General features: G+C 33.0%; 2 protein-coding genes across 2 annotated transcripts; both read left to right on the top strand.

Moving 5' to 3' along the window:
• Nucleotides 1-384: 384 nt before the first annotated feature.
• Nucleotides 385-7,342, top strand: LOC100820185 (respiratory burst oxidase homolog protein B). The gene is made up of 12 exons (XM_003554601.5): nucleotides 385-1,208; nucleotides 2,165-2,324; nucleotides 3,552-3,600; nucleotides 3,704-3,817; nucleotides 4,424-4,852; nucleotides 5,105-5,491; nucleotides 5,590-5,685; nucleotides 5,798-5,913; nucleotides 6,021-6,123; nucleotides 6,243-6,316; nucleotides 6,410-6,924; nucleotides 7,024-7,342. Exons 1-12 carry the CDS (start codon nucleotides 698-700, stop codon nucleotides 7,131-7,133), a joined length of 2,664 nt encoding a protein of 887 aa, XP_003554649.1. The 5' UTR covers nucleotides 385-697; the 3' UTR covers nucleotides 7,134-7,342.
• A 4,028-nt stretch (nucleotides 7,343-11,370) lies between these two features.
• On the top strand, nucleotides 11,371-16,332 carry LOC100819112 (cell cycle checkpoint control protein RAD9A). Its single transcript, XM_003554599.5, has 10 exons — nucleotides 11,371-11,596; nucleotides 11,930-12,049; nucleotides 12,127-12,235; nucleotides 12,737-12,988; nucleotides 13,060-13,172; nucleotides 13,377-13,441; nucleotides 13,794-14,047; nucleotides 14,116-14,272; nucleotides 14,561-14,595; nucleotides 14,683-16,332. Exons 1-10 carry the CDS (start codon nucleotides 11,492-11,494, stop codon nucleotides 14,820-14,822), a joined length of 1,350 nt encoding a protein of 449 aa, XP_003554647.1. The 5' UTR covers nucleotides 11,371-11,491; the 3' UTR covers nucleotides 14,823-16,332.
• Nucleotides 16,333-17,039: the final 707 nt, after the last annotated feature.

The following is a 17,039-nucleotide window of genomic DNA, read 5'->3' as shown; positions in this document are numbered from 1 at the left end:
TTTCTTTATCTTTTTAAATATACTCAGAAAATATATCATAATTTAGTGTTGTTTCATCCTTTTCAAAATCTTATTAGAAAATAAATACTAAAAAATTGTCAAAAATTAATAAAAAGTTATAATTTTTGAAAGTATTTAACCATTACAAATTATTGAATTCATTTATAATCAAATTATAGGCATAAATTTATTAGTTATATTAGATTATCGTGTAACGAAATTATTAATAAAAATATATTTTATTTTTACTGTAATCAAATTAATAAAAAAAAGTTACCAGATGAAGTTTATTTCTTAAATTGTAAATGATGGCGAACATATTTTACTTTTTTTTGTGTGTGTGTTATGTGTGAATAAAATAAGATGTGTTGAGTGGGGGAGTCTGAAGAAGCTAGCTAGCTGGGAGGCTATGAATACCAACAAGTCTGCATCCCCCGTCAACTCCAAAATTGTTCACATGGGCCTTTTTGATTTTAGTATTAGTCCCCCACATTTTTGACTTCTCTCACGCGTTATTTACTTCATCACCACCACCATCTCTCTCTCTCCCTATATATATATTCTCAACACCAACAACAACTAATTCCATTCTCTCCAAAAACGTTCACACACCAACCCATGCTTGATAGTTAGTACATAAATCATCACACGCTCGGTCAATAGTTTCATCTGGCCTTGTGCAATTGAAGAAGAGTGGATGGAGATTCAGTTAGAGCAGCAGCAGGAGTCATGGTCGGAGACGTCGAGCACGGGGAGCAGGAGCACGCGAGTGGGCTTCAGCGGGCCCATGAGCGGCCCGCTGGTGACGCCCAACAACAAGAAGAGCAGCAAGAAAAGCACGAGGTTCAAGGACCAAGAGGAGGAGGACTTCGTGGAGATAACGCTGGACGTGCGCGACGACACCGTGTCCGTCCAGAACATCAGGGGCGGGGACCCCGAGACGGCGCTGCTCGCCAGCCGCCTCGAGAAGCGTCCCTCCTCCCTGTCGGTGCGGCTCCGGCAGGTGTCGCAGGAGCTCAAACGCATGACCTCGTCCAAGAAGTTCGATAGGGTCGACAGGACCAAGTCTGGTGCTGCTCGCGCCCTCAAGGGACTCAAGTTCATGACCAAAAACGTTGGAACCGAAGGCTGGTCCCAGGTCGAGAAGCGCTTTCATGAGTTGGCCGTTGAAGGGAAATTGCCCAAAACGCGCTTCAGTCAGTGCATTGGTACGCACCAGTATTCTTTATTGTTTTTGTTTTTACTTTATACTACACCCCACTCACTGTGCATTTGGAACAAACAATTTCTTTTTTTTATGAAATAATTGTTTTTTTTTTAAATACAAAATATTCGATCAAATATGCCCGATACTGAAAAAATTGCGTTTTGGACGCTAGATTGTGTGCTTGTTTGGAACAAAATTAACCAACGCAAATCCATAAACTCTTTCCACGTTCAATTGTCAAAATTTGCTGAAATGAGGCTTTGAAAAAAGTTTCCAAACTTGCAGACATTTTTATGATTTTATTAAACCTTTGTTAACATTTCTAAATTCTTTTACTGATGTATGTATATATGATGAGTATTATCAAATGAAATATAGGGTGGAGTAATATTTTTTTTTTAATTTTTCTTATACTTATTTTACACTTGAATTGTTCTTTCTATTATTTCATCAAATGTTGCATCATTATCTACCATTATTAACCTATTCAAATTGGTGTAAGCAGATGAGTGTGTATATTATAAAAAAAGTGTGAGAGTTATTATCGTTTAGTGAAATTAAATAATTAAGAATGGGTTAAAAAATATGGTAAATAAAAAATGCGATTCGGTGGGACTGGTCAACATCGTATATTTCTCCCTTCCTTTTTTATAATAAGTCATATCTAGAAGCTTATTACTTTATTACATAAGTCACTTTATAAATTATTAAATATTTTAAAATTTATCTTTAATCTCTAATTATATCATGTTAAATTACTTTTACTTTTTTATAAACTCAAGATTATTAACTAACTTTAATAATTTTTAATCATTGTGAATTAATTAATAAGAAAAATAGGAATTAAGTAAAAAAAAGCAATCAGGGCAGAATAATCATTGGCATGGCCTATGCTAGTTTTACTCCAATAATTACCTTTCCTAAAACTAATTAATGTTGGACGGAAATGATATCTAGGCATGAACGAGTCGAAGGAGTTTGCTGGCGAATTATTTGATGCATTATCTCGTCGCCGGGGCATAACATCAGCTTCCATAACCAAGGATCAGTTGCGCGAATTTTGGGAACAAATTACAGACCAGAGCTTTGATTCAAGGCTCCAGACCTTCTTTGATATGTAAGACTTCAACTTCATCATCATTTCCTTCGTGTTTTTTTTCATTATCAATGTCATAATTGAGAAATCTCCTCCGCTGCTCATGATTAATTTTCTAAATCCTTATAAAGTAGTACTTTGTGGGACATTGCTTAGCAATTATTTCTCGCTATCAAACTGAGAAAAAAAAATATTAACAACGCCGCATTTCATGCATTTGCATGTGAAACATGCGTCATAATTATTGACTCCATAATATCATGATACTAATTTACAACGAAAGTTTCAGGTAGCAATAGGTATGAGAAAGTAACGTTTTTTGTAATTAATGCAAACGAGGAGTTCAAATAAAAATATCTTTAATTAATGAATGAAGTTTTGAGTGTAGTTCTTCGTTTATGCCATAAGACTATAAGTATCACTATCAATCATTTTACGGTTAATTATCCACTTTTTTGTTACAAAAAAAATTTGTATGTATATAAAAAAATAAACACAGATACATTTTTTATATAATAAATAATTTATTTGAGCTATGTCTTTCTTTGAGTATCTGTTTAAAATATTGAAAAATGATCTAAAATAAAACTCTTTTAGAACTAGGTGATTCTACAATTTTTTAGTGTGGAATTAAAGTTTTCACTAGGAGGTCAACTTAATCCTAACCACAATATTTATGGTGAATTTTGGAACCCTATATTTTAACTAAATAGTAAATTCCACGTGAATGTCAAATCGCTAAATGAGCTACACCTCCAGGCTAAAATAATGAATTGGTCTAAAACACTTACAGGACAAAAAAAGAAGCTTATTCTTTAAGGATGTGACTTGTTTTATTCGTTGTTCAAACCTTAGCATATTCTATAGGATTAGGTGTTGAATAGTCGAGGGTAGAGTAGAAACTAAGAAGAAATCAGCATATTAAATAACAAATTGAATACACAAGGAAAATAAATAAAAGAATGGATCAACGGTGTCTTAAGGGATAGGAGAAAAAAGAAGGAAGGAACCAAAGATTTCCCCCTTAATTAAAGAAAAAGAACGAGTCAACGGATGGTTGGGTTGACTATTGAAAAATCTGTGTGAAATCAGCTAGCAGCTATTTGAGAAACATTATATGTAGTATGTACGTATACATATCTGAGTCAAGAAAAAAAATTACGAGTTAAATGTCAACATTAATGAATTTTGATTGGATCTTCACCCATTTCCTGTGACTTGTCCCTAAATAATTTTAATTCATGTCAGGGTGGACAAAGATGCCGACGGAAGAATCACCCAAGAAGAAGTTCAAGAGGTGAGGGTTACTATGATAAAAAAAAAAAAATTAAGAATTTATTCTCTCATTTTTTTAGATGAATATTATGGAAATGTAAACATTAGTGTGATTCATTTTACAGATTATCGCCTTAAGCGCTTCCGCTAATAAGCTGTCAAAAATACAAGATCGGGCAGAGGAATATGCAGCCCTTATCATCGAGGAGTTGGATCCCGACAACCTTGGATACATTGAGGTTTATATTCTATCTAACTATTTTCTCAATTTTATTTTCACTCCCATTTTTGTAAAAAATAAAAGGGGGTCTAATGTTAATATCATTTTATTAAAGTTAGATACTAAAAAAAATGAACTAAAATGTCAAATTTGAAAACTAAGAATTTACTCTTTTTGTTGTACAACTATCGTAAATACAGTACTCAGAAAGCCCAATGAAATGAGCCCAAGGCCTCCTTTAAAACTGACATTGATAGGAACATACTTAAATCCTTAAATTTTATTTTATTTTCCTTCCAAAATTTTCAACACACAGATTACATATGCTTAGCAACGGGGTTGAGTCTAACAAGAGGGACTAATTTCTCATAGGATAAATCAAGTTTCCAACAGAAAAAGACCTATAGTAAACAAAACAAAAAAACACATGCTTAACCGGTTGACCCATGGGCCATGGCACATTAATTGCCAGCCAATTACTTTAGCTTATAGTAGTAAAGTATGAATCGATCCCAACTTATTTTTTTGCCTAAACACATAGAGAATATTTAAACTTAAACACGTCACTTTCACTAAACTTTTTACCCAACTTAATTGAAGCATGTCATGTTATTTTTGCATGCAGATATACAACTTGGAAATGCTTCTTTTGCAAGCCCCAGCACAATCAACCAACATAACTACGGATAGCCGTATCATGAGTCAAATGCTGAGCCAGAAGCTAGTCCCAACCAAAGATTACAACCCCATCAAGCGTGGCTTCCGGTCACTGGCTTACTTTGTGGAGGACAATTGGAAACGGATTTGGGTTATTCTCCTCTGGCTTTCAATCTGTGCTGCCCTTTTCACTTGGAAGTTCATCCAATACAAGCACCGTGCCGTGTTCGACGTCATGGGCTATTGTGTGACTTCAGCCAAAGGTGCTGCTGAAACCCTCAAGTTCAACATGGCTTTGATCCTTTTACCAGTTTGCAGAAACACCATCACTTGGCTCAGAAGTAAGACCAAGTTAGGCATGGCTGTTCCCTTTGATGACAACATCAACTTTCACAAGGTACATATGTGTGTGTATATATATATATATACATGCATCAATGGAGATATTATTAATTATTAAATGATTTTTGAATAGACGATTACTATCTTCTCGATCAATCTTCACACATGTGTTTAATAATTATGGATATTGATTAAGATTATGTATAGTGCTAATTGTTTAATAATTATTTTATGCAATAATTTACTCTTAAAACTTTTTTTTATTTTTAATTAATTAGCTAAATATGCATGACTTTGGTTTCTATAGGTGATAGCTTTTGGCATTGCAATTGGGGTTGGGATACATGCAATTGCACATTTAACGTGTGACTTCCCAAGGTTGTTGCACGCAACGGACGAGGAATATGAGCCCATGAAGCCATTTTTTGGAGAAGATAGGCCCAACAATTATTGGTGGTTCGTGAAGGGAACCGAGGGTTGGACCGGAATAGCCATTGTGGTGCTTATGGCAATAGCCTACACTTTGGCTCAACCTTGGTTCCGACGAAACAGGCTTAACCTCCCTAAACCTCTCAAAAGGCTCACCGGGTTCAATGCCTTTTGGTACTCCCACCATCTTTTTGTCATCGTCTATGGGCTTTTCATCGTTCACGGTTACTACTTGTACCTCTCCAAGGAATGGTACAAGAAAACGGTATGCATATGCATGCACTATATATCTCCGTTTCCCTTTAATTTTGCTTTATATGATTTTTTTTCTTCTTAATTTGGTCACACAATTTATTGCCACAGACTTGGATGTATCTTGCAATTCCTATGATACTATACGCATGCGAGCGATTACTTCGTGCTTTTAGGTCTGGCTACAAAAGTGTCAAGATTTTGAAGGTACATTAATTCTGAAGATTTTACCTTCTCTTCTCTCTTTGAATTAATTTCATTTTTGCTATTAAATGGCCTTATACTAAAATTTTAACGTTTTCTTCTTCTTAAAATTCAGGTTGCAGTGTACCCGGGAAATGTCTTGGCCTTGCACATGTCTAAACCACAAGGATTTAAGTACTCTAGTGGACAGTATATTTTTGTGAACTGCCCAGATGTCTCTCCTTTTCAATGGTAAGTGAACATTCGTTTTCTTTAATATTTTTATAGCATATTACCATTAAAATCAGGGGAGAGACGTTAACGAAAAAATTAACAATTTTGTCGTGTGGCATCTGTAGGCATCCTTTCTCTATTACATCAGCCCCAGGAGATGACTATGTAAGCGTTCACATTAGGACTTTGGGTGATTGGACATCACAACTGAAGGCTGTTTTTGCTAAGGTGAATTCTGCACTTGACAACCACTTTTTCTTCATTGGGAAAAATATGCTAGTACTTTTCCTCAAATATGTTTGCACAATATAACTTACATTATTATTCAATTCACGTCATTGATGCAGGCATGTCAACCAGCAAGTAGTGACCAGAGTGGTCTTCTACGAGCTGATATGTTACAAGGCAACAACATACCAAGGTAACTTATGAACTAGAGACAATGGTTTTATAATTTAATTAAAACATCAAATTGGTTCTTTACTGACTCCAGTGAAACCGAAATTAATTGTAGGATGCCAAAGCTGGTGATTGATGGTCCTTATGGAGCTCCAGCCCAAGACTACAAAAACTACGAAGTAATCCTTCTTGTGGGACTAGGAATTGGTGCCACCCCTTTGATTAGTATACTCAAAGATGTGCTAAACAACATGAAACAACAGAAAGACATAGAAGAAGCGATGGTAGAAAGTGGAGTTAAGAACAACAAGAGGAAACCTTTTGCCACCAACCGTGCCTATTTCTACTGGGTTACTCGTGAACAAGGTTCCTTCGAATGGTTCAAGGGTGTGATGGATGATGTTGCCGAGTATGACAAGGATGGAATAATTGAACTTCATAACTATTGCACAAGTGTGTATGAGGAAGGAGATGCTCGTTCTGCTTTGATCACTATGCTTCAATCGCTCCACCATGCCAAAAGTGGTGTGGATATAGTTTCAGGGACAAGGGTCAAGACACATTTTGCTAGACCAAATTGGCGCAGTGTTTTCAAACATACTGCACTCAAACACCCTGGGAAAAGAGTTGGTAAGTACTGATGTTGCTCTAGTTTAATTTTTCAAAATTCAATATACCATCATATTTATATGATCTTAGCTCATTTTCAATACTTTCAATTATTTTCAGGTGTTTTCTATTGTGGGGCGCACACATTGGTTGGAGAACTTAAGAGGCTTTCTCTTGACTTTTCCAGAAAAACCAACACCAAGTTTGATTTTCATAAAGAGAATTTTTAAATTCTTTTATCATAGTTCGTTATTTTTATTTTTTCCAACTGTAGCATACGTATGTAGTTGAGGGAAATTTAGTTTGCTGTTTTTTTTTTCTTTGGTGCTAGAGCTAGGTAGATAAAGCTGCTAGCTGCATTCAATTGGAGTTGTATACATGTATAAAAAAATTGTATTCATTTTGATATAAAATGAAATGATTACGTCGTTAACAATAAGCATACCATCTGTTATAAAAAGAAATAAAAAATAAAAATAAGCATACCATCGAAGAAATCATATAATGATTATCCCAACACATAGCAAACTGTTTGAATATTATTCAAGTTAACAACATACTGAATCTGTATTTCACCAAAAAGAAAAATGAGCACATAACTACGAACAGGAAAGTTTGATTATCATCCAGAATATTTAAGAAATTGAGAAAACCCAATACATGCAGAGTACTTGAAAGTTCATTAAATAAGTATGCATATTTGTCTGTAATTCTCATTTTAATCCTTACATCCATACATAATGCTACTGTACCGATGCTGATTTTATAGTCATACGATCACAACAGCAGAAGATTAATAATTGATGAACACCTCTCCCCTCCAAACACTTCACCCATCATTTTTTCCATCCCTTTCTTTTTGTTTATGTCATGACTTATCTCATACAGACTCTCTTATTTCTGCTTTTTCTTTCACTAAGTATCAAATAAGTTTTTGAGTGTCCACAAATTAATTATATTTATTTTCTTATCTAACATTCTTAACAATAAGTTGGATTATACTTTGGCAATTAGCTAAATTTTTTGCCGTCGATGACTAATACAAAGAAAATGTTGCTTCATCTTGGGCAAATGCTGAAAAATTAAGTGATTAAATAAAAAATTACAAAAATTCTAAATAACATGATAACATATGAACGATCAATATCATTTGCTATATAGTCTAGTTGTGAACTGAGTCAGTTGATAATTTAAAGTTTTCAACCAATAATCTACATCTCAAAATTATGTGCAATCATCAAATTTTGTAGTATAAATTTCACAGCTCAGTATGATATGTAGAATTCACGCTATTGTAAATTTGTTAACTAAATCTCTGATAATTTAGCGTGGAAGGCAGTGAACCTTTGGCATAAATGTTCAAAAGAAAATCCCCCATTCCTTAAGTAACTAATGATTTGTTAATTGCAGCATATAAAGGTGGAAGGGGAATCTGGCATTCTTTTTTGTTTATTCGCTTTGTACAAATATAAATTAAATTTTCCCTCAGACGATGTCATATGATGGAATTTTAAGAATTTTGAACTAATTGAACTTAATTCATCAATGTTTATATTCACTTTTATTTGTTTTTACTTGTTAGACGTGAGATTTTACAATTATCTAACACTCCCCCCAGGTTCAACTAAATTGGTAAAGTTATGATTTGCGTACCATTATTAAGTAGGCAATAAATTCTTCTTTTCTTATTGTTTGAATTTCGTACCTTTCTTTCTTTAGGATTAATTTTCACGTAATATGTAACATAATGACAGAGTGTTAATTCTACTCTAACAGTATTTCTAAGAAAACACCATTAAAACTATAAATAAAAGGCTAAAGACATAAACATAAAATTCAGATTTCATTTATTAATGTCTCAATAGAATGCAAACTTTACCATATATAATAATACTAATGAATAACAACTATACACTTGTCATCATCTAAGTATTTTAAGAAATTAAAATAAAACTAAATAATATCACAAGAATAATATCTAAATTATTTAATTTATAAATGTCATCTATTTGGATCTCTTAAAACCCATACTATCACATACTTTTATTAATTATTTCATATATATATTGAAGGATTCTGTTACATATGACATAAAAATTAACCTGATCATGAAAAGTTGATAATTTCGAAGACCCAAATCATACAATAATTTATCGCAAAATAGGCTTCTAAAAACAATTCTCCCAAAATAGAATGTATTTAAAATTTTACAATCTCATGCACGACTTAATTCTTTCAAGTAAAACCTGTCAAACCATAGGGTTGGTTTCTGAAACAAGTGCTTACATGCATGCATTGGCCCAGCTTTATATCAATATATTAGTTTAGATTACATTACTCATTTGGTTCCTATAATTTCATGATTCTTATTTTCTTTAGTTTCAATAGTTTGAAAAATGATTTTTTTAGTCCTTATAATTTATATTTTAATTCTTTTTTAGTCCCTATAATTTAGAAAGTGATCTTTTTAATTTCTATAATTTTATGATTCTTATTTTTTTTAGTTCTTATAGACTACAACAATTAAATATATCACTTTTAAACTACGAGACTAAAAGAGATAGAGAATTAAAATGTAAATTATAAGAATTAAAGAGATCACTTTCAAACTATAGGAATTAAAAATGTAAAAACTATGCTTTAATCATTAATTTATTTATATGAAAGAATTATAAAAGAAACAAAAATCCACCTTCAAAGGGTATCTAGGGCTGATTGTGAAATAGACAAAAGAGAAAAGGTGAAGAGGCATCAAATGCTATATTGATAAGTATCCCGTGTACACAAACCAAATCCGTATTAAATTTCGAATGACACTGAACTGAGATGAAATCATAATTGATTTTTAATAACAAATTTTCATTTTTTTCCCTTTTTACTCTTTGTTTAATTTAATTTTCAAAATTTCTCTTTATTTATCACTTTAAAACATAGGCACTCCATTGATAATAAAAGTAGTTTGGTTTAATAGATTTATGATTAAATATATTTTTAGTTTGGATAAATAATAAGGTAATGTTTACTTTTAACTCTTTATTTTAGTTTTTTGTTGTAGAAATATGTGTTATGTATAATCCTCATTTTTATAATGAATTAAGAAAGACTAAAATAAAATGATTTTACATGAAAAACAAAGATCACATTGTTCAAACCTCATGTTTACCGGGATTATTAGAATTGTTGCATTCGTATTGCCTATTATGGTATTCCAATGATTCCGTCATGCTACATTAATAGATTAAGAGACGATGATGTTTATAAAATTTTATCATTGACCTGCGATGCAAGACATTTTGTCATTGGAAGAAACACCTGAACACATTTCTAAAATTAAATAAAATAATTTTAAAGACTAAAAATAAATAATTTTATATTTACAAAAACTAAAAGAATTAAGTAAATGTTTATAAGTTTTATCTATTCAACTTCCTCGCATGCAAATTATGGATCACTTGACTTAGGGCCTATTTAGAGTGTTTTTTAGTTATAAGTTTAAAAAAAAATTAAAACAACTGTCATTTCTTAATTTTATCTAATTTTAAATTTTAAATTAAACTTAATTTGAATGTTTCTATCATAGTGTTTTAAAATTACTTACATAGAAAAACGAGTATTAAAATTAATTTAAGGTGCAAGTGGTGACGGGGGAGGTAGTACCATTGTTAAGTGCAAGGAAAATATATTTTTTAAATTAAAAATTAAATTGACATTTTTTTTAAAAAATAAATTAAAAGTGTTTTGAAATTAAGTTAAAATATCTTTTAACTCTATTTTTTGTCAAATATATTTTATTTAAAAATTAAAAACTAAAAACTCTCTGCCATCAAGTGAGTCATTAGGCTCTGTTTGGTTGCTTTCATTTTGGATGTATTTGTGATGAAATTTTTTGGGATGTTTGGTTCTAGTAAAAATTAGAGGGGTGAAAGTGGGTAAGGATGAAATGGAATGAAAGTTGGAAGGTGGGGTGTTTGTTACTTATGGAAGAGGATTGAATGTTTTGAAAATTATGTGGGATCCATGAGCTTCAACTTTCATTTTAAATTGAGAAAAAAAAGGTGAAAGTAAATAAAGAATATGAGATCATACTTAACACAAAAGAGAGAAACAAACAAATGAAAAAAAAAAGTTAGAAGAATCTCTTACACACTTTTAATATCAATTTAACTCATAATTTTTATCTCTTCTTATCTATATTTTTATCTATTAAATTACCTTAATTGAACTTTTTTTCTTTTAACATCTTCTTTCATCTCTATCAAACTACTTTATTTTATATTATTTTTCATGTCTTTTGAATCATTTTCATTTTTTTATATTTTTATTCATTTTCACTCTCATCTATCAAACCACATCCTTAAAAGTTAATGTGAATATATTTTAATTCAAATCTTTAATTTTATTTAATGTCTTTTCCCTTTCACCCTTATTCATTCCTTTAAACCAGGCATTTCCTCCATCAACGTTGAAGTTAGAATAGTTACTAATTTAAATACTTTAACGGGCATTAGTGAAACACCCGCCAAGGCGCGAACCCTAAATAGGCGCGTTCCTCACCGCGTGTTCACTGTTCAGTGTGTTGTGTCAAACCATGGAGATTTCGTTAAGCGACAACGCTCTAAAAACCTTTGCGCGATGCATCACTTGTCTCGCACGCATCGGAAACGAGCTCGCTATTCAAGTCTATTCCTCCCAGGTAACAATAACATTCCTCTGCAACTCTCGCTTTCTTCATTTCCGTTTCACGATTTCTCAATCCGAACGCAATTTCATTTGACGATTATGCCGAACCAGCTTCAGAGAAACTGAAATTACGCTTTGATTATGGCGCCACTTTACTAATCGGAAAGATATTTTTATTTCTCGTCATTTTCTCTCCGGAGAAGCTTTCTGCACCTCCTTACATTTTAGTTAGGGTTTTGCGTTGTAATTAGTACTTTTAATCGAAATAAGGATTGTCGATTATTGGCTGTTTAGTAGTACTTCACTTATGCACTACTTATTTCTGTTCATTGATTCGTTGTTGCAGCTTCTTTTCCATACTATTAATTCATCACGTTCTGCTTATCAATGCATCGCTCTCAAGCCTGGCTTCTTTGATGCGTATAACGTTTCCGGCAATTCCGTGCAATGCAGTGTGCTTCTGAAGGTGTGAAAAGGCCTTTTCTCGCTTTAATTTAAATGAGGTTTTGAAGTGAACATTTCTTGCCCACGTACTTTGATTAGGCTGTTTGTGCTGTTCTCAGGACACCTATTACGAATATTGACCATTTGACCGTGAGACTGCCTGATCCAGATGCTTCCAAACTGCAGTGGATTTTGGATTGCTATAATGGTAATATGCTTATTTAATATATACTCAATCTTTGGTGGTTGGTCAACAAGGGGAAAGTTATAGTAGTAGCAATTGCTATTGGATTTGGGTTACCATTGGAGACTAATCATTTACTTGTCTTTGAAACAATCTTGATAATGTAGTTGGTTTCTGAATTAAAACTAGTGATATTTTCTACCTGGTAATTGTTATGGCATGTCAACTGCCTCCTTTATTTTGCTGAGCAGCTTAGGGGATTGTTATAGCCCATGACTAAACATAACTCCTTCTATAGAGTTTGAAGTCTGTTGCATATGAAGGTTCTAAAATTCTATAGTAGCAATTTTTCTCTAATGGACTCGATCCTTCTTTGGACTTGAGTATTTATCAATAATTGGATGTCCTATCTACTATATACATGGTGTTAGGCATCTCATCATATATGCTGCTATTGTGTGTGTGCACTTACACATATTTGACCCTATTGTGGATTGAAAAGGATATGTTATTCATTAACTGCAGGTATGAGAAAAACCTATTGGATTACTTGCAATGTAGAACCTGACATACAACACTTGTCCCTTGATAGGCAAAAATTTCCCAGCAACTTTGTTGTGAGCCCTCGAGATCTGAGCAGGTTACTTGCTAATTTTCAGTCATCTCTTCAAGAGATCACTATCATTGCAACAGAACCTTCTTCTCTACCTCTTGATGCTTCAAATGAAATTGGTGGAAAGGCAGTTGAACTTCGAAGTTATATGGACCCAACCAAAGGTAAAGAGGATGCTTTTGTTGGTAGCTTTATTGAAAAATGTATATATTTATGCGTGGAGATTTCATGGCAGACAATGATACGTTGCTGCACACCCAACTGTGGATAGATCCTAAAGAAGAATTTTTGCAGTATGTTCATACTGGAGATCCAATAGATGTGACTTTTAGTGTAAAAGAACTGAAGGTATAGTAAGCCAAGCCTTTTGCTTTTAAATTTTTGGCTGACAGAGGTAAGTTTAGCAACTGTTAGAGATTGCAGTCACCTGATATCAGATTTTTTAATTTTTATCATGTTATCTTTCAGAAATTTTGTTATTTTTTCTTTCTTACATTCTAAGGCTAATTAACTTATTGAAACTCACTTGGTATTTTTCTCATCAAACTGCAGGCATTTCTTTCATTTTGTGAGGGCTGTGAAGTTGACCTCCATTTGCATTTTGAGAAAGCTGGCGAGTAAGATGTATTTAGTATCTAAACACAATTTATCCTCAATGGCATGAATTGTCCTATGAATATGAATGCATACCTTCTATTTTAGATTATGGCATTATGCAATATGCAGATTGCTTATTGATCAGTGTACTTATAATAGTTTATTAAATCCCAAATAGAGCTAAGGAAATGTGAAAAGTTGCAAAGACATACTTGTCTTGGATTTTACTGTGGAGAAATATGCTACACACACACTGAAATTAAAAGACATATTTTCCTACATTCTGGTTTTACTTTCATGTTAGTATTTTATTGTTGTTATTACTTGCTATTTACCTTAATTCTCTTTTATGATTCTGTGTTTGGCAAGCAGACCTATTCTTATGGCACCTAAATTTGGTTTGGAAGATGGATCTCACTCAAATTTTGATGCCACCCTTGTACTGGCTACCATGTTGATTTCTCAGCTTCATGAGGGGGCTGCCTCAGAACCTCTTGCGGGGGCCACCAGAACACACCCTCATACTGAAGAAAGAAATGCATCTTACATGCAGCAAGAGAACTGCAGAGCAAATGTGTCATCAGAGCTTCCATCTGATCACACCCGTATTTGGTCTGACCTCTCAGGTAATTTCAATATTGAATTGGATGATTTTTTATTGATTGAAATTTTCATTAACCTTTTCATTTTGCAGTAAGTGCATTTAAAAGCATTAGTCCTTTGGAAGAACGGCGGGCACAAGGAGAAACAATTTTGAATGATGATCGGCAAAGAGAAATGCAAAGGATTAGCACAATGCAAATTTCAGGATTAACTTCAGTTCCAGGAAATAATCCCATTGATTCCAATGTGTATCCTTGATGCTATTTTTTGCCCCAATATGTTAGCATTTCTATCACGATTTACTGTCCTCCATGATGCTGTGGCTGCAAATGTTATAATTGCTTTCTTTACATCTGTTACCTGGTTGAATTCTCAGAGAGCATTTACAAAGTATGGGATGCTCAAACCAGACACTAGGTCTAGGAGTGAAACCTTTTATTTGGATTTTAGACTTATTTGCATGTTTAAAACCCTTTAATTTAAAGTAAATTGCTATTTGCATCCTCTGTTAGTCTCTACCTTGACTGATATTCCAGACCAACTGAAAAGGATCATGGACAAGAACCTCAAGGTTAGTTAATTTGACTTGTTAATGATGAGCTTAACAAATGCTGTTGTGGTTCCATTAGCAACCTATATAATTAGTACATTTATCCAGATGCGATGCAAGATAATGGTCAAGCAATTTCACAACATCACCGCAGTAATTGGGTAGATGCTGAAGAGGATGATGAAGATGAACAGGATGAAGATGACCAGTATATTCAGCCAACACCTCCATACTATGAAGAACATTAATTCAGAGAACTCTACTGTAATGGTTCCCCTTTACCTCAGTAATTGCTTGTGGCGATTCTCTTAGGTTGCTTTGTCTCTTGAAGTTTCTTCTAATTGATCCAGTAATCCATCAATTAATATGATTGTGTAAAATAAGAGAAAAATAGAGGAATAATAGAGTGAAAACTGTGTTAGTGCATATAGCGGATGCCTGTTTATATAGGCCTATAGCATTGATTGCACATAAATACAGGATATTTGGTTTCCTGTAAATCAGGGGATTATATGCCTACAAACTACATTTATTACAATATCATTTAGAATATCTTTCAGATTCTCAATACTCCCCCTCAAGTTGAAGCTTACTAAGCTCTCACCTTGTTACAAGAAAATTTTATTCCCAATCAAAAACATAAAACTTGAGTTCCACTAATAGTTTGAAAGACAACTCAAGGATGTTAGTGAAGTTAGGGAATATTGCTAGAAAGAGAGAGCTGGAATATCCATCAGCCTAAGAAAAGCAAGTTCCAACTTTCTTAAAACCAACATTTGGAAGTTTCAAACCAATATTATGAAGACAACTCAAGGATCTTGGTGAAATCAGGGAATATTGCTTGAAAAAGAGAGAGCTGGAAAACAAACAGATTGAATAGCCATAAGTTGCTGAGTTTCTTGTACATATTATATTAAATGCCCATTAGAAACATCTTGTCTTCTGCAGCCATTTCCTTGTGCATATAAACACACATTAATTTGGTAACCCTGTATCATATACATCTTCCCATATTTATGCACCATTGTTGACAAAGTACAATCGCTTAATTTGTACTGAAAGACCTTATTTCTAACCCATAATTAGTCTACCTGGTTAGCTTCCCTTAGAACATATGGATACAGAATATGTTCTTACAAGCATCTGTATTCTCCTATTAGTCTGTTCTTGAATCCCCTATGTACCCCAGAACTCTTACACTAATCAATGGACAAATGGATAATAATTGCATGGTAAAGGACTCAATGATCCAAGTCTTGACCGTTGTAAAAGTATAACACCTGATGATATAGAGAATAAGTTAAAGAAACATGATATGATCCATAAAAGATACATGTGATCCGACAATGGGCACACTATGTCGGGGGATTAGATGAATATGATGTCCAATTTTAACGTAAAATTAAATGGAGCAAACCAATGCTATAAGTTCCTTTCATTATCGACAGACTGATTACTTGTTTATATCTATTCATATTCCATACCCTTGAAATTTAGGATCTACTTTCTCCTTCTCAACAAGTCAAGTGACTTCTCTTGTATCAAGTATCTCAATTTTATTGTTGGTACTACAACTGTTAGTTGGATGTCGCAAATACAGAAGATTGTTGTTTTATCCACTACAGAGATTGAGTATGTTGCAGTAACAGAAGCCACTGAAGAGTTGATATGGCGTCAGGGATTGTTAACGGAGTTGGGATTCGTCTAATACAAAAGTGTTTTGCATAGTAATAGTCAAAGTGCAATACATTTGGCAAAGAATTCAACATTTTAGAACAAAGCACATTGGTCTCCATTATCACTTTATCAGATCTTTGCTTGAGGATGAGATGCTAACATTGAGAAAGATCCAGGGAAGTACAGATATATTAACTAAGGTGGTAACTATTGACAAACTGAAGTTGTGTTCAACTTCAATTGGTTTGTTAGAATAACAAACTGGAGAAGGTTGTTGCATTGATCGAGATATGAAGACAAATTGAAATTAGCCTTCAAGTGGAAAATGGAGGGTATCATTCTTTTATGGAGAAAAAATGGAGAACCATTATATTATTGGGTAGAATAAAATTAAAAAAAAGAGTGAAATGTAAATTCTCCATGCATGTATAAATATTACCATGCTATAACTATTATAATCAATTCCAATAAGGAAAAAATAGAAAGAGAACATTAGTGAGAGAAAATAATATTTATATTTTCAGAAAGTAATTGGGTTGTGAGTTAAGTGTTTTGTAAACACCTATTATATATTCTTTTCTTTCAATAAAAGATTTGCTGCAATATGAAGACGTAGGTATAATTGACTGAACTTGGTTATCAATTTTGTGTATGATTATTTCACATTTATTTTATTTCTCACAAATCTAATTATAAGAAATTTGTTTTCCCAACAGTTATATTATATTTGAATATCAAACATTTTTTGCAAAATTTGTTGTGAGGAGGTCGACTTAATCACTTCAACG

This window comes from Glycine max, chromosome 19 (assembly GCF_000004515.6).
Source record: "Glycine max cultivar Williams 82 chromosome 19, Glycine_max_v4.0, whole genome shotgun sequence".
In the NCBI taxonomy this organism is placed as follows: Eukaryota; Viridiplantae; Streptophyta; class Magnoliopsida; order Fabales; family Fabaceae; genus Glycine; species Glycine max.
This window is presented reverse-complemented; position numbering and strand designations above follow the sequence as displayed.